Source organism: Eubalaena glacialis, chromosome 7 (genome assembly GCF_028564815.1).
Source record: "Eubalaena glacialis isolate mEubGla1 chromosome 7, mEubGla1.1.hap2.+ XY, whole genome shotgun sequence".
Lineage (NCBI taxonomy): Eukaryota > Metazoa > Chordata > Mammalia > Artiodactyla > Balaenidae > Eubalaena > Eubalaena glacialis.
Window position 1 is genome coordinate 60,268,268 of NC_083722.1, and position 25,104 is coordinate 60,293,371.

At 44.8% G+C, this 25,104-nt stretch overlaps 1 protein-coding gene across 1 annotated transcript in view; it reads left to right on the forward strand.

Annotated features, from left to right (window-relative positions):
* CMTM8 (CKLF like MARVEL transmembrane domain containing 8) overlaps positions 1 to 17,195 on the forward strand; it is a 90,310-nt gene extending 73,115 nt beyond the window's left edge. The window contains exons 2-4 of the mRNA XM_061195225.1: positions 11,288 to 11,461; positions 15,235 to 15,351; positions 16,796 to 17,195. Of these exons, the coding sequence (XP_061051208.1) occupies positions 11,288 to 11,461; positions 15,235 to 15,351; positions 16,796 to 16,879 (375 nt within the window). The 3' untranslated portion in view covers positions 16,880 to 17,195. The remainder of the gene's footprint in view (positions 1 to 11,287; positions 11,462 to 15,234; positions 15,352 to 16,795) is intronic.
* The last annotated feature ends 7,909 nt before the right edge of the window (positions 17,196 to 25,104 follow it).

Below are 25,104 nucleotides of genomic sequence, written 5' to 3' on the forward strand. Positions count from 1 at the left end.
TCACAAGCCAGCCGAGTACATTTCTTGTCAGATCTGTTTCCAGGCAACGTCTGGGTCTAATGGGTGGGTCCCAGACCGAGTTTATTCTTCCACATCCTGCCACCTCTGTGGAATGTGCTTCAAGTGTAGGAACTTATCCAGACAGATGGTAAACTCTGATCTCGTCCCACCGAAGAGGGACCGTAGCTCCTAAATCTTTCATAAGCAGTGTTTGGTCACCCTCTAGTGGGTAAATGGAAAAGTTCGCCATGCTTGCTGAACAGAAGCACTGCTGATCTGGAAGCGGCGTGGAGGTGACTCGAAAGCATTCAGCAGGTGTAGGGAGCTGTCATCTTGAGTATGATACAGTTCCTCGATGGTGCAGGGAAAGGGTGCACGCTTTTTCCCTATCATCTCCTCTGGCTCAATGTATTAATAATCTGGTTTATTTGAAACAATGCAGGAAACAAAAATATAACAACTATATGTGCACGTGTGTATATTTCCTGATGCAAAGAGTAAGTGTGACAGTTAACAGGATTGGCTAAATTTTTTCTGTAAAGGTCCAGATAGTAGATACTTTAGGCTTTGCAGCCAAAGGCCATGCACTCTGCTGTTGTAGCATGAAAACAGCCTTAGATAACGCTTAAATGGATGGGCATTGGCCGTGTTTGTGGATTGTACATAACAGGCAGAGGGCTGCGGGTGACCATGGCCCACAGTTGTCAACCCCTATGAAAAAGAAGGAGCTGGATCGTGTTCATCTCTCACACGAGGTGGTAGAGTCCTCAGGGGTGGGGACTCGTGCCCTGCTCACCTTTGGACCCTGAGCACCCAGCACTGTGTCTGGCTTGTAGCAGGTGCTCACGGCGTGATTGCTGACCTGAGATGGCTCTGATGTCAGCCTCTGCAATATATCAGCTTTCTCCCAGGATTTCTTGGTCTTCACTGAGTTAAAAACAGCAACTCTCGGGCTTCCCTCGTGGCGCACTGGTTGAGAATCTGCCTGCCAATGCAGGGGACACGGGTTCGAGCCCTGGTCTGGGAAGATCCCACATGCCGCGGAGCAACTGGGCCCATGAGCCACAACTACTGAGCCTGCGCGTTTGGAGCCTGTGCTCTGCAACAAGAGAGGCCGCGATAGTGAGAGGCCCGCGCACCGCGATGAAGAGTGGCCCCCGCTCGCTGCAACTAGAGAAAGTCCTCGCACAGAAACGAAGACCCAACACAGCTAAAAATAAATAAATTAATAAATTAATTTTTAAAAAATTAAAAAAAAAAAAAACCAACAACTCTCTGAAGCATCAGAGCAGATAGGATTTGCAGCCATCCCTGTTTTCTTTCTATTTGTCTCTATTTTAAATGAACCAAGGTGCCACGGGAGAGGCCAGCAGATAATAGGCTTTGTAACGATGAGCTCGAGCACTGCCTGGTGGCCTAGCATCAGTGGGCAGCTCTGGGGAATTTTCTTTTGCAGAACCAGGCATGGGTTTGCATCAAGGCATCTGCTCATTTTACCAGAGCTTATTTCTGCCCAGAGACTTGCGCTTGGGAGGGATTGGCTGGTGGCATTCTAGGTGATGCTCTGAACCAGCACAGCAAGAAAACAGAGCAGGTGCTGGCCTCTTCAGCCTTGCATGTGGCTGGCCCTCAGGGCAGGTTTGTGGTCTGCCAAACGCTCTGTTTTTGCCATTATTAATCACAATAGTAGTTATCATTTATAGAGCATCTTGTCTCATGTGAATTCTAGAAGATACATTTTATCCCTGGGTACAGATGAAGAAACTGAGGCATGGAGAAATTAACTGATTTGGGGCATGTTATTGATATTATGTGGCACCATAGTTAAAAGTCTGGACTAAGTTATGTAACACATAGTTAGTGTCTGTTTCTCCATTTGTAAAACGGTCCTGATGAAAGTTATTCAGAGGGCAGCTGTGTGGGTTAAAGTGAGGTGAGGCATGTAAAGCTCTTCCTTACTCTCTAGGACATAATATGCTATTATTATTACCTGGGGCCTGGGCACATAGTAAGTGCTCAAAAAATATTGTTTAAAGAGATAAATGTTATTTGCCCAGTCACACAGCTGGTAAGAATTCAAAGATTGAATCTTTCTACCAGGCCAGATGGCCTTGGCATTGTACCATTTAACCAAATAGGAACGGAGGACATGGTAACCATGATATTGAGGGTGTCCACACAGGCAGAGAGGACAGAGCTGAAGGGTCAGATGCTCCTGGTTCACTTAGCCTGGCATCTTGTTGGGCATCTTGCCTATAGGAGAGGCCTCAAGTTCAGTCCATATGTCAGGGAGCTGGACATAGGTAAGACTCCTTGGCTCCATACAGGTGTAAAAACCTTGAACAATAGAGAAAAGGATCCTGGGAAAGGAGGAGGGGACGGACTCCTGAGAGTCATTGTCAACCCTGTTAATAATACTAGCATAATAGTAATAACTGACCCAGCACCCAGCTGATCCCAAGCACTGCTGTGCATATATTAACTCACTTTGTCTTCCAACAACCCTATGAGGAAAGTTTCTGTATCCCCATTTTACAGATAAGGAAACAGGCTCAGGTTGGTAACTTGGCCAAGGACAGGCTGAATCTGGAGTACCTGATTTCCCCACTGAGCCAGCTCTGCTTCTCAGTCTGACATAACCACGAGTGCTAGCATCACCCCAGCCAGAGAACGGGGAAGTGGAGAAGGGGAAGAAGACATCAAGACCCGATGCTACAAATTAAAATAACATCAGACTAGACGTTTGGTTCTGCTCTGACCACTAACTAGCTCTAAGCTTGTTGATCCCAAACATCTCCTGAACTTCTCTTCCAGCATTCACATTCTTTGGCCCTCAAACCACTATGGAATGAGTCTTGACTTTGAGAAAAGGTGCTGCCTGGAGACTGACATCCGATGCCAAGCCATGGGTCAGTCTCCTCTGGAACTGAACTTCCATCTGACCTTTGTGTATTGAGTCGGAGCCTGTGGGAGACTCACGTCATCAGATGAGATGTCTTTGAGATCTCAGAGTCTTGGCTTTCCCTCCATCACCCAAATGTTGCCTGGCTAACTCCCATTCACCTACTTAATCTTAAACTGCCTCTGGCCATCCAGATGTGGTTGGGTCCTTGTGCTTTACATTCTTGTATCAGCCTAGTTTCCTTTCATAGGACTTAACCACAGTTCATAGTCGAATATCCATTGACCGACCTTTTCCAGAGTCAGAGACCATGGCTGTTTTCCCACATCATTGCACCTCCAGTGCACACTCAGTGAGTTTTTTAAAAAAATAAATTATTTATTTATTTTTGGCTGCATTGGGTCTTCGTTGCTGCGCGTGGGCTTTCTTTTTAGTTGCAGCGAGCGGGGGCTACTCTTCGTTGTGGTGCGCAGGCCTCTCATTGCGGTGGTTTCTCTTGTTGCAGAGCACGGGCTCTAGGTGCGCGGGCTTCAGTAGTTGTGGCACACGGGCTCAGTAGTTGTGGCTTGCGGGCTCTAGAACGCAGTCTCAGTAGTTGTGGCGCACGGGCTTAGTTGCTCCGCGGCATGTGGTATCTTCCTGGACTAGGGCTTGAACCTCTTGTCCCCTGAGTTGGCAGGAGGATTCTTAACCACTGTGCCACCAGGGAAGCCCTCAGTGAGGTTTTTGAATGATTGAATGTTGTCACGTGTGTGTAGTATTAAACATGGCAGGAGGAGACAGCCTGGCATGGTCATATTCTTTGGTTCTCTCCTTGCAGGACACATAAGAGTAAGTCTACAGTAGCCAGTTTCTAACACCACTTTATTGCAAGGAATTAATATGGTCAATGATCTAAAGCCCATTGAGATATCTTGGAGGTGTGCTGAGCTCACAGCTGGATCAACACAGCTCCCCGGGGCAAAGCCAGCCGGAAACAGCTGATGCGTTGCTCCCAGGGTAGCCTAGTTTATTGTCAGAAGTCACCTGTCTGTTTTCAAGGCTGAAGGACAGATGGTGCCCATCCCGGTTCCAGGCTAAAGTCAGAAAGAAATCAGCCAACCCGTAGTGCCTCGAAAAAGCCCTGGCTCATAAGAGATGCTCAGTGTACATTTGAATAAATGAGACCCTTTAAACTCCTCTGAGCAGCAGAACAGCTGTCACAAAGTTCAGAGGCTTCAGAGGCAGGAGAGAACTCACAGACAAACGCAGTGTGTCTTTCAGTGTGATTTTTAAAAATCTAAGGCATCTGTTTCATTGGTCCACAGGACCCTAGAATAAGGAAGCTGCGTGGGGGGCATGTGCATGCGGAGGGTCCAGCAGGGCTGTTGGAATCAGCTCACTGACAGTCTCAAGAGGTCAAGATGTTGAAGGTTTTCAGTTTTAAAAAACTTTCTTCATAGAAAAAACACAGATATCTGGTACCATTCAGGAAGTGGGGTGGGTGGGGCAGTCAATCTCATTCCACAAGGCAGGTAATTGAAATATTCAGTCCATTGCATCATCCCTATTGCTTTCCTCTCCTTGTTATCATTTGTTCAGGTCAATATTCAATATTTATTATCTCTGTGTAAATATTAGAGTCAAGTGTTACAGTGAACACTTAACTACAAACAGCTGCTAATAGTTTCTTTTGGTATTTAGTGACGTTAATAACGTACATATTTTTTAAGAATTTGGTCACTTTTCTTTGTAGCTAATTCACCTCGCATTTTTCTTTTTTTTTTTTTTAAGGAATTCCTTTAAATTTTTAAATTATTTATTTATTTATTTTATTATTTTTAGCTGTGTTGGGTCTTCGTTTCTGTGCAAGGGCTTTCTCTAGTTGCGGCAAGCGGGGGCCACTCTTCATCGCGGTGCGCGGGCCTCTCACTATCGTGGCCTCTCTTGTTGCGGAGCACAGGATCCAGACGCGCAGGCTCAGTAGTTGTGGCTCACGGGCCCAGTTGCTCTGCGGCATGTGGGATCCCAGACCAGGGCTCGAACCTGCGTCCCCTGCATTGGCAGGCAGACTCTCAACCACTGCGCCACCAGGGAAGCCCCACCTCGCATTTTTCTAATAGCCTTTCAGTAAAGTTTCCCACAAGCCATTCCCATCAGATAATCAGAGTTCTCATTCTTATCTTGGATGCATTTCTCCTGGGGATCTCCCTTCGCCTTGGAATTCCCTTTACCTTTCTGTTGGGCTGACTTTCTAGTTTCCTGGATCCGTTATCTTCCTCTTTCTTGGCTTCCTCCCTCACTTGGGGTGGAGCAGATTCCCTAATAGACTCACCAGGTTAAGAAGAAGGTAAAGTGACAAAGGCACGGTGGTGATGGCCTTCACCATGCCTGTCTTTTGTTTTTGTTTTTTTAAAATATTTATTTATTTATTTGGCTGTGCTGGGTCTTAGTTGCGGCACGCAGGATCTTTTAGTTGCGACATGGGGGATCTTCCCTGACCAGGGATGGAACCGGGGCCGCTGCATTGGGAGTGTGAAGTCTTAACCACTGGACCACCAGGGAAGTCCCTGTCTTTTGAGTCACTTGGCTCTGATCTGACCTGGTTACCTTCTGTGCCTGGGGCGTTTGTCATGCCTGGATTTCCCCTCCTTCTGGGGATTACCCTCACCTTTCTCCCACAGAGTTCTGTTGGTTTACTCAATAGTTCCTCTTTTAGAGTTTATACCCTCATTTTGTTGGGTCATATCCTTCAGTAGATTACTGAGAGAGAAGGTGTGGAAGGTGGATTTTTTTTTAGATGTTGCATATCTGAAACAAAACAAGTTTGCCTCTTGCTCTTCATTGATTATTTTCCTGGGTAATTTCTGGGTTAGAAACCACTTTCCAATTTGAAAGCATTTGCCATTATTTTCTAACATTCTGTCTGCTTCTGGAAAAGGTTAAAAGCCTTTCTGTTTTCTGATCCTTGGTGGTTCTTTGATTGTTCAAAACATCTTCTCTTTGCACCTGAGGTTCTGAGATTGCTGAACCTCGGTTGGGTCTGTTTTCATCCATTATGCTGGGTACTCAAGGGAGCCCCTTCCAAAAATGTGTCACTTTTGTCTCCTTTCCTATTCATCTCATTCTGATGATAATTTTAGAAGGGTTTGGGGAAGGAACAAAGTTAGATTCATGTGTCCATTTTGACATCTTTACCCAAAAGCCTAAAATACATGCTGAAGCTACAGGAATTGGTGCTGGCACAGCAGTCAACACAGATGAGTGGAATAAAGATTCCAGAAACTGACCCAAAATGTGAGAAGTCACCAGTAAGTGATAACAGATCACCTGACCATCTGCTAGAAAAAAAATAAAGTTGGACTTTCTTCACCCTGTATATAGAATTCAATACTAGTTTGTTTAAAGATTTAAGTATACACACAAAACTATCAGAAAATGTAGGAGAATATTTTTATAATCTTTGCTGAGGAAGCCCTTCCTAAGCACATAGGAATAGAAGAAGGCTCAAAGAGCTACCAGTTAACTGTGTAAAAATTTTAAACTCCCATGTGACTAAAGACTGAATTTTAAAAAGCTGGATGGGAAAATATTGCCACATATGTAGTTTGTTACCATCCCTGTTATGTAAAGATTTCTACAGATCAGTAAGAAAGTGATTTTTTTAAAACATCAATAAATCAGAACTAGAAGTGGCTAATAAGCATTTGAAAAGATGCTCTTCCATCCTCACGACTGATCAGGAAAATGCAAACTAAAATAAACAAGAAGGATACAGCACATCTGTTCTTAGTGTGTGGTCCCTGAACCAGCAGCATCCCCTGGGAACTTAGAAATGCAGATTCTCAGATCCCTTCCTAGACCTACTACTAATCACAAACTCTGGGGGGAAGCCCATCCACCTGTAGGTTAACAAGCCCTTCAGTTGATTCTGACGTTTGAGAACCATCGCTGGGCAGCTGAGAGAGTGAACAAATGACGTTCAGTGTCGTGGATGAAACTCACAATGTTGAGTAAGAGAAATCAAACATGAGAGCATGGACGATAGGATTCCATCTCTGTGAAGTTCCAAAACAGGATGACAGAAACCAGGGGAGTTGGGACCCTCGGAGGAGGGAAGGAGTAACTAGGCGTGATGGAGCCCCCCCTCCGCCGCAGCGGTGCTAGACGTGTTCTCTTTCTTGAGTGGATGCTGGTGACACAAGTTGGTCCAGTTTGTGAAAATTCATTGAGCTGTTCACTTAGGATTTGTACACTTTTCTCTGTGCTGTACTTCAGTCAAGCAGTGAAGGGCAAAACATGAGATCTCTTTTGTTTTTTAGTCAGGTTTTTAATCATTTAAAACCTGGGCATTTAATGAGGTTGGAAGGGAAGAGCAGGCATACTCAGATGAGAGGATGAATCAGCACAAGTTTTTTTTGTTTGTTTTTTGTTTTTCTTTTTATAATTTTTATTTTTATTTTTATTTATATATGGCTGTGTTGGGTCTTCGTTTCTGTGCGAGGGCTTTCTCTAGTTGTGGCAAGCGGGGGCCACTCTTCATCGCGGTGCGCGGGCCTCTCACTATCGCGGCCTCTCTTGTTGCGGAGCACAGGCTCCAGACGCGCAGGCTCAGCAATTGCGGCTCACGGGCCCAGTTGCTCCGCGGCATGTGGGATCTTCCCAGACCAGGGCACGAACCCGTGTCCCCTGCATTGGCAGGCAGATTCTCAACCACTGCGCCACCAGGGAAGCCCCAGCACAAGTTTTTGATGAGTAATTTGAGAGTACCTCTAAAGCTTAAAATATTCTAGAAATTCCACTTCTAGAAATCTATCCTGGAATTCAGGTTTGCAGAGGTATACATTATATAAGAATGTTCCCTGGGTATTTTTTATACAAACATAAAGGAGACAACTTAAATTTTTCTCCATAGGGAACTGGTTACATGAATTATGGAAAACTGGGCAGCTGTTAAAATCGACATAGATCTGGAAAGAGGTCCTCGGTGGCATGGCTGACTGAAAGAAACAAGTTATAGGCACCATATACTGAGTGATCCGTATTTTTAAAGGAGAAGGAAAAGGATTTGCAGGTGGTAGTTATAAATGCAAGCAAAAGAAGTTAGGAAGGCTGGATGTAAAATTTTTATATTGGTTTCTCGAGAATTTACAACTGGTGTTTGTGACTTCTTTGTGTGTTTTATTTTATTTTATTTTTTTAAATTTTTATTTATTTATTTATGGCTGTGTTGGGTCTTTGTTTTTGTGCGAGGGCTTTCTCTAGTTGTGGCAAGCGGGGGCCACTCTTCATCGCGGTGCGCGGGCCTCTAGACATCACGGCCTCTCTTGTTGCGGAGCACAGGCTCCAGACACGCAGGCTCAGTAACTGTGGCTCACGGGCCCAGCTGCTCCGCGGCATGTGGGATCTTCCCAGACCAGGGCTCGAACCCGTGTCCCCTGCATCGGCAGGCAGATTCTCAACCACTGCGCCACCAGGGAAGCCCCTTTGTGTGTTTTATATATAGTTTTTATACTGCTGTGCTTATTTTTATCTGCACTTATCACTTTCTTAAACCTTTTTAAGTCTTAGATTTACCATTCAAAAAAAAGGGTTGGCTTAAAATAATGTTTATCAGTGAAAAAACAAACAGTACTTTTGTAGTCTAAACAAATAAAGATCTAGTTACACACACACACACACACACACACACACACGGAGCTATTTTTGTAGAGTGCTTTTCATCAGTATTGGTTATAGTGAGAGACAAAAAGTGTGCTTCTGGATATATTTCACTTACCTAGGAAATTCACTTGGGTAGAGTAATTCTTTTCTTGACAGTTCTTTTTCTGTGTTTGCTGGTGAGATCTTGGGTCAAGGATTCCTGTGTTTTGAGAGACAGCTCAGTTAGCGATATTATCTCTGTAAAAGATGACCGCCGCTAGCACATTAGACAGAGCGTCTCTGGATAGTGGACTCCACTTGCTTTAATAATGAAAACCATTTTCACGTTCAGAGCCAAGAGCTGTTAGCCGAGCCTGTTTAGCTGGCACAAGCTTACGCTGGCAACTCTTAAACTCTTGCACACTCCTGGAGAGACAGCTGCCACGTTGCAGTGCCTCTTCCTGTGGTTGTTTCCTGTGTGAATCAACAGAGGGCCCTTCTGACCCCTTCAGTTTGAATCAAGAAGCCCTTGTTGTTGTTTCAGACCCTGCCATGCTGAGGCATGAGTGTGATGAGGTGTGTTAACTGTCTTACTGATCCAGCGGAATAGCACACCTGTGTGTGTAGATGACCTGTCAGTTGTGATGAATTCCGGACCAAAACCCCATGGGTGTTGAGGCTCGGCACTTTCTGGGATTTTATCCTGTTTTGTGCTTCTTCACGTTCAATAAATTCCGTTGCCACAGATGTAAACACAAAAATACATCTCCATTAAATGTTTCTTCGGAATTCATATACGACATCAAGCAGATAAAAGAACATCAACTTTCAGCTCTAGGGAGGGGAAGCAGCAGCACTTAGAGTCTGTTCCCTGCTCCCCAGCACAGACGTCCAGACCTCGCCAGGGAGGTGGGCTTGTCTCAGTGAACAGTTTAAAAGGTCCCCTGGAAGCCTGTCTGAGGGCTAAGTGATCCTAACAGGAAGTCTTCTTTCCTAAAGAGGGGCCTGAACTCTTCCCCCTGGACTGTCCACTTCTAACCCCATCCTGAGGTCTCTGGCTCCCCTAGACTGGATTGGTTGTAAACTGAGCCCAGGTCAGCCCTTTAACCTGTTCCTGTTTCATCTTTCCAGCTGAGCAAGTGACACCCTAATCCACTGGGGAGTCTTTCCAGAAACCTGGGGGTAATTCCACTTTATCCTAATCTGATCTATCAAATCTGTGAAGGTCCTGTCTCCTTCTGAAATTTGCCTTGAATCACTCACTTCCCAGTATTCACCAGCATCTTGGTCTTGGGCTCATCATCTTCTTCCACTTGGATTATTACAGCAGTCTCCGAACTGTTTCCCTACCCCTACCCCCACTCTGCTTGCCTGTTCTCACCATGCAGTCAGAGTGATCTTGCAAAAACTTAACCCGATCTTATCATTGTCTTGCTCAGAATCCTCCTGTAGCTCTTAGGATAAAGTACAAAATCCTTAGGTGTCCTGGGCCCACGTAATCTGACCCTCCCCAAGCCCTCTAACATCTTGTACCCATGTCCTAACGTCCTCCACTCTCCTACAGGTTCTAGAAGGCCCTTCCCCTGCAGCCCTCTGCCCATGCCGTGCTCTCTGCCTGGGACGGTGTCTTTTGCCCGTCTTACTAGCTCCCAGAGGGTCTTCAGGCTCTTCCTCAGCACAGCCCCCTCTGACATTTGTTGTTCCTGCCAAAAAGGTCACAGCACCTGTCACAGACCCTTGTCACACCCTTTATTTCCTTCAGAGCATTTTCCCAACTGTAACTATTCAGATATTTCCCCCCATGAGACTCTAAGTCGTGCATGAGCAGGTCTGTTTGGTTTCTGCCCTGCTCTACCCTCGGGGCCCGCGGAGCAGGAAGCCTGGCCTGTGGCATGTGCTCAGGGCAGGTGCTCAGGTGTCAACGCCGAATGACCAGCTTTGTGATCAGAGTCACTTTCATGTCTTGTCCCACGTCCCATGGAGAGAGCTGAGACAGGAAGGAAATCGCTTTCCCCAAGTTACACAGCAGCCAGATCTGCTGCCAGAGTCCGTCCCACATGCCTGATGCTGTCTCCTGGGAATAGGGTTTAGATGCCAACTTGCCTTCCTATGAGTTAGGAATAAAGTCCTCCTGGGCCCTGGAAGGCACACCTCGCCGTGGCCTCCCTCCTTGAGGACCAGAGACTCACACAGCGTAGACCAGCATCCTTCCTTCACTCAGTGGTGATGTGGTGGGGCTTCGGGCTGGTCTTGCTCTGTAGCAGCAGTGAAGTCGGGTGACTGTTGCTGGAATAAATGCATAACTTATGTCTTGTTCCCTTGACAGGTATTGGGAGCAGATTCCAGCCACAGATGTGTGTTGTTTTGCCCCTCTTTATTAGTGCTGACATTTAAAAATTGAGGTCATCATGTACAAACTTGAGTTTCTGTGTTCTCCTGGGGGTGGGGGTGGGAGAAGGATGGAGAAAACCAGGCCACAACTGGCCGGAGCTGGGCAGAGACTTCCCCCAGAAACAAGGCATGGGTTTCTTGTTTGTCCTGGTCTCTGCCCTGCCTGTTCTGTTCATTCATTTTACCTTCCTGGCATTTGCAAGAATGTGAGCTTGCGGCCAGATCACATTTGGTACATGTACCCATATATATGAGTAAAAATTGTGATTGACACTTTGTATAATTACTTTTTTCTCTGTCCCCACTTCCTCCTCCTTCTCCATTTTCTCTTCCACCTCCCTTTTCTTTTCCATGGCCTGTCCTGTTTCACAGGTTCTGGGACTGCTGGTATGGACACTGATCGCTGGAACTGAGTACTTCCGGGTCCCTGCGTTTGGCTGGGTCATGTTTGTAGCTGTGTTTTACTGGGTCCTCACCGTCTTCTTCCTCATCATCTACATAACGATGACCTACACCAGGATTCCCCAGGTGCCCTGGACCACAGTGGTAAGGAAACCATGGGTGTTCTTCCTGTTCACTGCCCATTAGGTAGGACGGAATTTAGTCCTTCTCCAGACAATTCAGGATTGTCTCTGCCAACAAAGCAGAGGGCAAAGCCAGGGAGAACCCAGCACAGGTGTTTTACACCTGAGTGTGAAACAGCATTGTTGGAAGGTCCAGGAATTCCTTTTAGGCAAAGTAGCAAACCGGTCCTCAGAAGACTGAATCAAGAGAAGCTCTGTTCTCTGCATACACTCTTGTTTTATTAGTTCCCTATAAACAGTGTCATCTAGGAACAGGTGTGTCAAGGCATAGCCTCTGCAGATCTTCTGTCCTCCAAACCCATCCTGGGGCCGTGGCTTTAACCCTTTGTGTACCAGAGTTCTTTGATGTTGAAAGGTGAAGAGTTAGAATGAAAAATGAAAGTCACTGTTAGAACAACTAGGTGACCTCACACTGGGGAGCAGGAGTAGTCAAGAGTGCCTGGATTCTTGTCCTGACTCCATGCTGGATGCATGATTACAAAGGGAGACACAGCCTGGGGGCAGGGCAGGGGGAATAGATAAGAAAATGTGTAGATTACAGAACCTATCTTTGTCTGCTTGGGTGCCAAAACAGAATACCCTAGACAGGAAGCTTCAATGACAGAAATTTCTCGCAGTTCTAGAGGCTAGAAGTCTAAGATCAGGTGTCAGTATAGTTGGTTTCTGGTGCAAGCTCTCCTCCTGGCTTGCAGGTGCCTGCTGATCTTGCTGTGTCCTCACATGGCAGAGAGAGAAAGAGAGGATGTGAGCTCCCTTTTGTCTCTTCTTAGAAGGGTGCTAACCCTCTCAGGGGGACCCCACTCTCATGAGCTCCTCTAACCCTAATTACCTCAAAGGCCCCGTATCCAAATACTATCACGTTGAGGGTTAGGGCTTCAACATATGAATTTGGGGGGACACATTCAGTCCATAATATTCTGCCCTGGGCCTCCCTGGTGGCGCAGTGGTTAAGAATCCACCTGTCAATGCTGGGGACACTGGTTCGAGCCCTGGTCCGGGAAGATCCCACCTGCCACGGAGCAACTAAGCCCGTGCGCCACAACTACTGAGCCTGCGCTCTAGAGCCCACGAGCCACAACTACTGAGCCCACGTGCCGCATCTACTGAAGCCCACGTGCTCTAGAGCCTATGCTCCGCAACAAGAGAAGCCACTGCAATGAGAAGCCTGCGCACCGCAATGAAGAGTAGCCCCCACTAGCCTCAACTAGAGAAAGCCTGCGTGCAGCAACGAAGACCCAACACAGTCAAAAATAATAAGTAAATAAAAATGAATAAATTTATGAAAAAATACTAATATCAATAAAAATAATAATATATTAAAAAAAATTCTGCCCCCTAATCATGACCATCTCACATGCAAATACATTCGTTCCATCTCAACATCCCCCAAACTCATTCCAGCATCAACTAAAGTCTTGATCCAAAGTCTCCTTTAAATACCATCTATGTCAGATATGGGTGGGGCTTGAGGTACAGTTCATCCCGAGGCAAAATTCCTCTCCAGCTATGAACCTGTGAAACCAGACAAATTGAGTGCTTCCAAAATACAGCGGTGAGACAGGTACAGATAGACATTCCCATTTCAAAAGGGAGAAATAGGAAAGAAGGAAGGGGTGACAGGTCCCCAGCAAGCCCAAAAGTTACAAGGCAAATTCCATCTGATCTTAAGGCTCCAGAACAATCCTTTTTTTGGTTCAATGCTCTGCCTTCCCGGTGCATTGGGATAGCATTGTCACCCTGGTGTCTCTGCAGGGTGGCCCTGCCCCTGGGGCACTGGGTAGGAATATCCTGACTCACAGAAATCCCACCCTTTGAAACTGAGGAGGAACCAGCCTGCCCACTGGGCCCTCGATGGGAGTGGCAGCCCTGATGATCTCTGAATCACCTTCGGGTGATTCATTCTTTTCGTGAAAGATAAAGCTATTTTGCAGTCAAATAGTTCTATGGTTCTGTCCCATAGAATCCAAGAAGTTCCACAGCCCTCCTTCATTTTGGCCCATCTGCATCCCCTTCAGTTCAAACTGGTAATGTTTCTACTGGTATAATCCCTTACCTATTCCTGGCTTCTGCTAAAATGGTCGATTAGATCTGTGGTTTGTACCTGTAATCTCTTTATCAAAAGGCTGTTCGGCCACACCCTGAGTGTTCTCTTCTGAAAGAGCTTTCTCATTTTTCGCAATATGGCTGAGCTGAGAATTTGTCAAAACCTTCTTTTTTGTTTTGTTTTTTTGTTTTTTTGGCTGCGCTGTGCGGCATGGGGTATCTTAGTTCCCTGAGCAGGAATCGAACCCGCACCCCCTGCATTGGAAGTGCGGAGTCTTAACCACTGGACTGCCAGGGAAGTCCCGGTTCTGGTTCTTTTTTGCTTAATGATTTCTTCTTCAATTCATCTCTCTCCTTTTGCATTTTCCTCCAAGCTGTCGGGGGAACCAGGCCACTCCTTCGGCACTTTGCTAAAAAAATTTCCTCAGCTAAATGTTCGATGTCATTGCTTGAAGTTCTCCCTTCCACAAAACACCAGAACACCTTTCAGACAAGTTCTTTGCCACTTTATAGCAAGGATCACCTTTCCTCCAGTTTCTGATAACATATATTCCTCATTTCCATCTGAGACCTCACCAGAATCTCCTTAAACATCCATGTTTCTAGCATGTGCCTCAGAACTCTCCAGCCGCTCTTTATTAGCCAGTGCCAAAGCCACTTCCATATTTTTAGCTATTTTGTGACAGTTCTGAAGGGACTCAAAGTCTTAGTCTCCTGACTGCTGGTCGGGGTTCTTATTTTGCTGACCTCTGGCCTAGAGCATCTATTAGTCTGTCTCTCCTCCAAGCCTAAGCCTCCTTCATTGATTTATTACATTAAGAACTTAAAATGTCGCCTTTAATGTTACTTTTTTTTTTTTCTTGTTTAACACTGCTCCCTTCTGAAACTCCCTGGTTTGAAAATGCTCTGATTTGCATTTTCAGAATTTATCATCGTGAGGTGTGTCCCCATTTTATAGCTAAGGAAACTGAGGTTTGGAGCCTCCTGACTTTGCACGGGTTCACGCACAATTGGGCCCATGTCTCTCGACTTCCATCCAGCAGTTTTTTCTGATGTCATCCTGCTCCGGGTGCTCCTCTGCCTGAGTAACGATTAGAACCCTGGCCAGCAGTCAGGAGACCCCTCCACGTTGGGGTTCCACACTCACACGTGTGAAGAGACCAGAAAGTCATGCAAGTGAGCGTAAACCCTGTTGAATCCTTGCCACCCAGATGCACTGACTTAAACAACCGCAGGATATTCTTCACAGAGAAATAAGCTGGAAATGTGTTCCCAGGATCGTTAGATCTTCTGTTGTTTTTTTTTCCCCTTTCCTAAGAGAATCCAGAAATCTGGGTTTCTGTGTAAACTCCCCCAGTTTTAAGATGTTTACAGCGAAATTTTGAAAATTTTACTCGCTGCTGGCAGATGCTAAACGTCAGACGCGTCTGCCTTCTGGTTGGGATATTTTGCTGCTCCAACTGAGGAGCCCCTTTGCAACCCCTCAAAGCGTTGGTAAGCGAGGAAGCAGCGTGCACCGAGTACCCCCAAGGCGCCGAGGAGCTGCCTTCTCATCGCCCTTGTCCCCTGCCCCCCTCACGAGTCCAAGTGGGCCCCTTGCCACAGCCGGGGTGTGCCTCTGGCCGCTTCTGAGGTCCAGGTGTGCCCAGACCTTCCCAGGCTCCCTAAACACTCTGCGCCTCTGTCTCCCAGGGTCTGTGCTTTAATGGCAGTGCCTTCGTCTTATACCTCTCAGCCGCTATTGTGGATGCGTCTTCTGTCTCCCCGGAGAGGGACAGTCACAACTTCAACAGCTGGGCAGCCTCGTCGGTGAGTGAGCACTTCATCCCCACGGTCTCCTCCTCCCTCCCCAAGGCCGGCTGAGGATCTGGGCGAGGAGGACAAAGTTAACCTGCAGGGAAAAGCATCACCTGCGGGAGGGACACCTTGGCAATGAACTTCCTGGTTTGAGCATCATGGGGCCTCCCATTGGCCTGGAGCACAAAGAGGCTGAAAGAGTCCGCTCGAGTGAAAGCCAAATGCTAGAACAAAATAAATGTTTGAGGGAGAAAAAACGTTTGAGGGATTCTAAGAATAATTCTGCCTACAGTGTCCGTGGGAGAGAGAGGCAGAAAATGAGCACACTAGGATTCTGTGTGTTGAAGTAGAAATGTTTGTTTATGCTCTAAGGATCCCTGGGAAGATAGACACCAGCAGAGGTTCCTTCCAGGGACTGTGATGGGCCATGAGGAGTGTGGGATGAGGGGCTTCTACTTTTTAATTTATGTGCTTCTGTACTGCTTGCATTTTTAAACCATAAGTGTGTATTTTTCAAATTTAAAAAACTAATTTTAAAAGTTTCTCTGAGATGGGCCTTATAATATTTCATCCGCAGTAGAAGTGATGGGGGCGGGAGGCGGGCAGTTAGACAGGAAGACCGGCAGTATGATGTTAAAGCTGGTGGGTGATCCATGGGTGTTCATCGTATTCTTGACCTATATTTCAAAATCTCTATTTAAGGGTAAAGAGCGTGGGTCCACGTGAGATTAAAAGTCACAGGGCTCAAGTTAGCACACAGCACGAGTCAGCTGGGCAGATGCAAACTAGTATGTATAGGATGGATAAACAACAAGGTCCTACTGTATAGCACTGGGAACTATATTCAATATCCTGCGATAAACCATCATGGAAAAGAACATGAAAAGGAACGTATATATATGTATAACTGAGTCACTTTGCTATACAGCAGAAATTAGCACAACATTGTAAATCAACTGGACGTCAATAAAATTTTTAAAAAAATGAAGAATCAGGTGGAACTGGGCTGTGGTTGCCCCAGGAGAGGGCCCGGCGTTTTCCCGGCTCTGCACTCACACCCCATGGGGGCCCCTGGCTTCCTTCCACCCACTCAGCTTGTTTGTGTAAACTGAGCCTGTGACAATCTGAGGTTAAGCCTTGGTCTAAAATCACCGATACTAAATTAGAAATACACGGGCTTTTCTCAGATGCACACCGCCATTTTCATCCCCACGTGAACACCGTGGGCTTATTGGAGTAAGACTACAGGCTTTCCAGATAGGTTTCAAAAAAGAAAAACAGCCTAGCCTGAAATTGTTTCAGAAGGAAGGTAATTGAACCAATAAAGCAGGTTTAGTTGAGAAAGCTTGGAGTCAAGGGATGCCATAAGTGCATTATTCAGTAGAGGTGAAATGATAACTTTTGCTAATTAGGATGTGCCCTAAACCCCCTTTCTATTATGCTTTGTTTTCTCCAGTTCTTCGCCTTCCTGGTCACCATCTGCTATGCTGGAAACACATATTTCAGTTTTATAGCTTGGAGATCCAGGACCGTACAGTGATTCGCCATTTTGAGAATTAAAAGGGAAAAAAAAAGGAAGACTCTCACTGTAAAAACAGCTGTAGGTATAATGTATATTTCCAGAGAATTGTATTTAACTAATGTTTTTATATACTTAGTTAAATTTGCTCACAGTGGTTTGTTATAATTAAACTGGATACTTATTTGCAAAGTGCTGTAGCTTATAATGAATCTTTGATGTCTTGTTGATGTCTTGATAGACCTTATTTTCTTAGGCAATGTATTAGAAATAGATAAATTGCTAATATTAAGAATGCATCAAGTTTGTAAACCTAACTTTTAAAAATGCCAGATTCTTTTTTCATTAAATGTTTCACAATCCAGGGTACTGTGACGTCTGACTCAAGAAAGGAGACCTATTGCTGAAGCCTGAGGCTGGGGGCTGGGGGGAATTCTTCATCCTTATGGTGTTGCCAGGGGTGGTATTGCCAGGAGACACTGTCCACAGCCCCCAGGCCAGCGTGGTCGGAGAGACCCATCTCCCCAAGTCTGGGGATCGCCGGCGGCATGAGTCTCACATGCCAACCGGTTGGCCCAGAAAGCATCTAATGAGACACTAGCCTTAAAACTTAGTAATGAGCTCGCCTTAAGTGGTGCTCTGAGCACAGTGGCTGATGTGCTGGTGGTATTTTTTTCTAATACAGATTAAAATAAGCTCATAACCATTAAAAGGATAAATACTTGCATGTACCTTAAAAACCATCTTGCTGACCACAGAGACACAGGTACCATATTTGGTGGAACATATCGGACCAAAAGGCTCCAAATCTCCAAGCCCTAATATTTTGTAACATTGTTATTAGATATTATGAGACAGTGGGAAGAACCCCGTTCTGGAGGCAGATGTGCACTTAGAGGAAGTGTTTTTAGGCAAGGTGGTTCTTGCTGGAATGGCAGTGTATCTTGGGTGATTTTTCAAACTGCAAAACAAAAAACCACAGAAACGTTAGTATAGTTGATGGTAGGGAGAGGGTTCAGCCGTGCACTCTGTGGACATGGCCCTGTGGCCTCCTCTCTTCTGCTCGTGTGGCAGTGCTGTTTTCCTTCTGTTGTGTGTTGTTTGCATTGGTTTTCCTGTTCATCTAATTCCTTAGCCAAGCTCTGTTTCCCCCTATAAAGGAGAATTGGGATTTCTTCAGTGTCTAATGACACCCACCCCAGACCTTTGAAAGGAACAATGAAGAATGTTCTTGGGTTGTGTGTCCAAAAAGGTAGGGGGGAGGGGACACCAAGAGGGAGAGGTGGGGTGGAGGGTGGGAGTGGGTGGGCGTGGGGAACACGAGAGGCCTCTTTGGGTCCCGCATGTAGCCATGAAGCTTCAGCTTCAGTGATGCAGACCTGCAGGTGACCGGGTCTGCAATCTTTCTGGAGCTGCGTTCCCAGTCATCACCCGGACAGCCTCCGACTCACTGATTTTGCAAGAAGAGCTGAAATAACTAGTCAGGGTTTGTGTGTGCTGCTTCTCTGTCCATCTCTCCCTCTCACACTCCCAGAAGCATGTTCACCTTGCATGTACCTGGTGGATTTTTTTTTTAATTGAAATATAGTTGATTTACAATGTTGTGTTAGTTTCAGGTGTACAGCAAAGTGATTTAGTTATATATATATATATATATATATATATATATATATATATATATATACACACATATATTCTTTTTTACATTCTCTTTCATTACCTGGTAGATTTTTAAAGTACTTTATATTGCAATCAAGTCTCCATAAGAGGCAGAAAAACTGTAACCTAAGAGGTCTCTGTTTCTGGAAACAGTCATAAAGAAAGAAGCCTGCTTTTATGTTTGTGTGCATATGTGTGTGTGTGAGAGTGTGATTTCTATAATCACGGACACATACATAGGAAGTAACTTGCGGAGTAAAAGGTTTCATAAGCCACTTTGAAATGTCTTCCAAATAGACCACAACCAGCTGTAGGCCTTTCCTGAACCGGTAGCGCCAAAGAGATCTATTTCAAGAGATCAATGATTCATTTGCATCCATGCGGAGGGGACTTGCTGTCATGTCTTTATATGTGGCTTTTCAAGAGCATGACCCTTTGTGTTGCCTTAAAAGTTCACCCCAAAAAACCAAAAAACATTTATTTTTGGCTGAAAGGAAATTATTTCTTCTTTTGAATGCTGAGAGACTTTGTTCATGAATAATTTTTAAGTGTGGGATTTTAGACAACAAAATGATTCTCTATTATTCAGCTAAAGCTATAAGTTTTGAACTGGGTTTAATTTTTCTCTCGAGAAAGAAGAAAAAAACAAAAGCAAAGCCACATGCAACACAGCCAGCATAGCAAGAAGAATAGGTTTCTGGGGTTGAAAAATGTTGTTACAGGGATAGTATAGAGTGTGCTTACACTCTGCTGTCTGTGCTCGCTGTCTGCATTCACCTCTCAGCCCTTCCAGAACCATCACATTCTCTTTGATAGAGCCGGGTGGGTTTTAATTTGATGTATTTCCGCACTCATGGCAAATCAATGAAATGCTTTAGGCATTTAATCTCTCTCCATTGCTATTTCCAACTCATAGCCCCAAAAGGTAAATATTTAGCCAATATTTTAAAACTATAAGAAAATCTAGAGACAAGAATGTTCAGTGTCAGTTGCTTTTGTACATTTTAAAATTGCTCCCTTCATGGGAAAATCCCTTCAGGGTATCAGCACACAAAAGATTTTAAATACATAAAATATCTCTGCGTAGAGGACAGACATTTAAAATCACTAACTGAAGATGCAGCCCTGGGTAGAAAATCAATTTAAAAGTCTGTATTTCTGTTCCCTAGACAATTATTAAATTGAAAAGAGAGATTTTTCGCAGAAAAAAACAATCCATGCATACAGGCAGACCTCGTTTTCTTGCACTTCACCTTACTGCACTTCACAGATACTGTGTTTTATACAAATTGAAGGTTTCTGGCAACCCTATGCGGAGCAAGTCTATCGGTGCCATTTTTCCAGCAGCATTTCCTCGTGTCATACCTCTGTGTCACATTTTGGTAATTCTCCCAATATTTCAAACTTTCTCATGTTTCTTATGGTGATCCGCGATCAGTGATCTTTGATGTTACTATTGCTCATTGTTTGGGGGCACCACAAGCCATGCCCATATAAGATGACAAACTTAATCAGTAAATGTGTGTGTTCTGACTGCTCCACTGACCAGCCATTCCCCGTCTCTCTCCCTCTCCTCAGGCCTCCCTATTCCCTGAGACACAACAATATTGAAATTAGGCCAGTTAATAACCCTACAGTGACCTCTAAGTGTTCAAGTGAAAGGAAGACTCACATGTCTCTCAGTTTAAATCAAAAGCTAGAAATGATTAAACTTAGTGAAGAAGGCATGTCAAAAGCCCAGACAGGCTGAAAGCTCGGCCTCTTGTGCCAAACAGCCAAGCTGTGAATGCAAAGGAAAAGTTCTTGGAGGAAATTAAAAGTGCTCCTTCAGCGAATACACGAATGATAAGAAAGCAAAACAGACTCACTGCTGATATGTAGAAAGTTTTAGGGGTCTGGATAAAAAGAAGATCAAACCAGCCTCAACATTCCCTTAAGCCAAAAAAAAAAAAAAAAGCCTAACCTAGAGCCAGGTCCTAAATCTCCTCAATTCTGTGATGGCTAAGGGAGATGAGGAAGGTGCAGAAGAGAAGTTTAAAGCTAGCAGAGGTTGGTTCATGAGGTTTAAAGAAAAAAGCCATCTCCTTAACATAAAAGTGCGAGGTGAAGCAGCAAGTGCTGATGTAGAAGCTGCAGCAAGTTGTGCAGAAGATTAGATAATTCATGAAGGTGGCTACACTAAAAAACAGATTTTCAGTGTAGACAAAACAGGCTTCTACTGGAAAAAGGTGCCATCTAGGACTTTCATAGCTAGAGAGGAGGAGTCAGTGCCTGGCTTCAAAGCTTCAAGGGACAGGCTGACTCTGTTGTTAGGGGCTAATGCAGCTGGTGATTTTAAGTTGAATCTAGTGCTCATTTACCATTCTGAAAATCCTAGGGACCTTAAGGGTTAGGCTAAGTCCACCCTGCCTGTGCTCTGTAAGTGGAACAGCAAAGCCTGGATGACAGCACATCTGTTGACAACATGGTTTACTGACTGTTTTAAGCCCACTGTTGAGACTTACTGCCCAGAAAAAGATTCCTTTCCAAATATTACTGCTCATTGACAAGGCACCAGATCACCCAAGAATGCTGATGGAGATGTACAATGAGATAATGTTGTCATGCCTGCTAACACGACATCCATTCTGCAGCCCATGGATAAAGGAGTCATTTCAGCTTATTATTTAAGAAATAACATTTTTCATAAGACTTTGACTGCCATAGGTAGTGATTACTCTGATGGATCTGGGCAAAGTCAATTGAAAATCTTCTGGAAAGGATTGACTGTTCTAGATACCATTAAGAACATTCTTGATTTATGAGAAGAGGTAAAAAATATCAACATTGACAGGAGTTTGGAAGAAGTTGATTCCAGCCCTCAGACTTTAGTGGAGGAAGTCAGTGCAGATGAGGTGGAAATAGCAAGAGAACTAGAATTAAATGTGGAGCCTGAAGATGGGACTGAATTGCTGCATCTCCTGATAAAACTTGAACAGAAGAGAGTTTGCTTCTTATGGATGAGCAAAGACAGTGGTTTCTTGAGATGGAATCTGCTCCTGGTGAAGATGCTGTGAAGATTGTTGAAATGACAACCGAGGGTTCAGACTGTTCCATAAACTTAGTTGATAAAACAGTGGCAGGGTTTGAGAGGATTGACTCCAGTTTGGAAAGATCTCTGGGTCAGATGCTATCAAACAGCACTGCAGGCTGCAGAGAAGTCATTTGTGAAAGGCAGAGTCAATTGATGAAGCAGACTTCACTGTTTGTCCTATTTTAAGAAACTGCCACAGACGCCCTGACCTTCAGCAACCGCCTGATCAGCAGCCATCAACATCCAGGCAAGACCCTCCACCAGCAAAAAGATTAGGACTCCTGAAGGCTCAGGTGATGGTTAGCATTTTTTAGCAGTAAAATATTTTTAAATCAAGTATGTACATTGTTTTTTAGACATAATGCTACTGCACACTTCATAGACTACAGTATAGTGTAAACAGAACTTTTATATGCGCCGGGAAACCAAAAAATTTTTGTGACTCGCATTATCGTGGTGGTCTGGGACCAGACCCGCCATATTTCCGAGGAAAGCCCATCGAAGCCTGGGGCAGACGTGTGCACACTTCCACTGAAAAAGGGCAACCTGAGAAGTATTTCCTAACTTGGCCTTACATAAATGTTCTGGCTACGTTCTTGCTGCCAGTTGTAAGCAGACAGCTGTAAAGGAAGGTGAGGTACCTGTTCCAGTGCTGATGACCTAGGATAATGGGGAAGATTAGAGTATGTGTTGCTACAAGTAAACTTAGTAAACTTAGGTGTTCGGTGTCTAAGAGGATCAGTTTTGGGGGAAAGTGCTTGGCAACCTAGAGGTGATGATTTTTCAGAAACTTAGGAAGGTGAGTGGCAAGAAAGTTGAAGAGACATTCCATTTGGAAGGTGTGTTTTGAGAAAACTTGTGTGTCAATGGCAGACTTTTTTCCAGAATATTCGGAATAACTCATCCAGGATGTAGCCGACCTTGTTGCTGCCTCAGCATCCCTTCTCCCCGCCTCTTGTTATCCGACTACCCTAGTTTTTATTGCACATCCATACCACCCACTTACACCCCAGCAACTTCGGGGAAAGCCAGCTCCACTGTGCTCTAGGAATGGCCTAAGCCAGTCCCACCTCAGCCACAGCGACTGGTTCAGGCAGGGGCATGTGACCAGGCTTGCTGGGGAGTTCTGGGAAAGGAGTTCTGAGGAAATGCGTAGGCAGGAAGTTGTTGGCAAATACCTTGCGACCACAAGGAGAAGCCAGTCGCGGGATGAAGGTGACTGGAAGAGAGATGGAGGAGGAAAGAAACTTCTTTGTGATGACATCATTGAACTTCCAGCTCCTCCAGCCTAGTGGATGGAGAACATCTGTACTGTGAGGAAAGGAACCAGGTGAAAACTACATAGGCTGTAGGGATGAAGTGGTACATTTCCAGAAATCTATTTCACTGTACATATGAAGAGCCTTAAAAATTATCCATTCCCTGAACTTGGGGATGTTTCTCTTAGGAGTCTAAGATTCATGCACAAAGATGCTAATCCTGGTCTTATGTATAATAGGGGGGAAAAAGAACTAAATTAGCCTAAAACCCTAACAGGAGGAGAATTATTCAATAATTAATTAAATCCATTGAATGAGACTTTAGAAATGAATGCACTGCAACCTAAGTTTATTCAGAGTCAGAATTGGTTAACACCATCATTAATGATTTAACTTTGTATTTTTAACACATTTTTCAAGCCGTGCTTGAACTGTGGTTGCTAGATTGGTTATTAAAACAAAGATCAGTTGTTAAACTGCTGTCTTCCTAAAAATATATAATGGAGAAAAATAAATTGTACACACACAAAAAATCAATGCTGCCACTAAAAACCCTTTGTGAGTAATTTTTAACAGGAAATGTTTGTGGTATAACTTGGAGTTTACAAAAGGCAGAGCAAACCAAACTAAAGGGTGGTGGGATCATGGGGTGATTTCAATTTTCTTTGTTTTTTCTGAATTTCCCCCAATTTTCTACAATGAGCAGGAAATACCTTCATCATCAGGAAATAAATATTTTTAAATAAAAGACAAGAGAAGGCAGTGGCTTCAGCAGGTCAAAAAAAAAAAAAAAGATCCTTATTATTTGTGGAAAAATTAACATCTTCAAGTTCTCTTATAAAGGTGGGCAGGTGACCAGAGCAATTGCATAAAAACCATTCAGGGGACTATGCCCATTCCTTGGTCTCCTTTTGAAGGGAAGTGTAGTCATCTTTGGTCATCATTTATTTCATTTATGAAAGAGTTCATGGATGAAGAAGGAAAAAGAGCCTCCTCTCCTCTCCTCCCTCTCCCCTTCCTTCCCTCCCCTGTCCTGATAACTTCATAGGAATACTGATGCTGATAGAAAACGTTAGCACAAAAAGCTAATTATTCCTTACATTTGTATGTTGCTTTGTTACCTTTCTTAACATTTTCAGATTCATTTCTGTTTGAACCTCAAAAATGAGCGCTATCAGCCTATTTCACAAATAGGAACACTGAGGTCCAGATAACCACTTGTGGGCAGACCAGCAACCAAAGTCCCATCTCCTCATTCCAAAGGTCAAGCAAATAAAACCAGGACCTTTATGCAGACTGTCCCACTGCTAAAGGAGTTAGGGGTCCTCCATTGCCCCACTCTTCAAATGTACAGCCCCAAAGCATAGCAAGTCACAGCCAGTGGAGAACATTCACAAAGCAGATGGTCTACAGGGAGCCTACCTACAGTCTACTTGAGAAGTCATGGCAACACACAGGAAATTATCAGAAAATGAGAGAAAATTGTCCAAGGCCAGCTTCACTGCTGACCCATCCAATGTCACCACGCTCTCATCAACCACTGCCAGACATCAGTCTGCAACGTGACATCCACCATAGGGTGGGCTTTCCAGAGACACATTGGGCGGGGGTGGGGGTAATTCGGGGACCACCTGTGTGAGTCAGCGCCAAATTCTCAAGTGTAGGCAGGAACCAAGTACAAACATTCTGAGCCGGGCAGCAAGCGTTAGCAATGTTTCGTGTCCCTCAGTTGTTTACAGCCGTTTCTTGGGGGTATCGGAGGGACATGGTATAAGGCACGTAAGCTGGTCAAGGTTTATGAACAAAAAGGGTAGATCTGAACCAAGGGCAGCCCAGAGGTCTTTGCTTTGTTGTTTGCTTGCTTGTTTTTTGCTAGGTCCTGGCTCAGAATGCTGTTTGCCCGTCTGCCAGTGCCCCAACCTGCCAGACACAGCCATCCTCCGTCCCAGCCTATTTCAGGGTCCACTAACGTGTACCGAATGCCTGAACACGTGTAATCTCATTCACTCCTCACAGCAGCCCTGTGAGTAAGCAGCGCCGCCCCCTGCTTTGCAGATCTGGAGATTCCTGCTCCGAGGCACCTGGATTCCCAGCCAGGTCTTCGAACTCTGAATCCAGTGCTTTTTCCACGCTACCCTTTTCTTGAATCTCCAGATAGGTTTCCCCCCATTTTCAAGTAGAAGATTATTCCTTATGCACAACAAATAATGCAGAGTGAGCATTCATGTTCAGACTTAGTTTTAATTTAATAGACC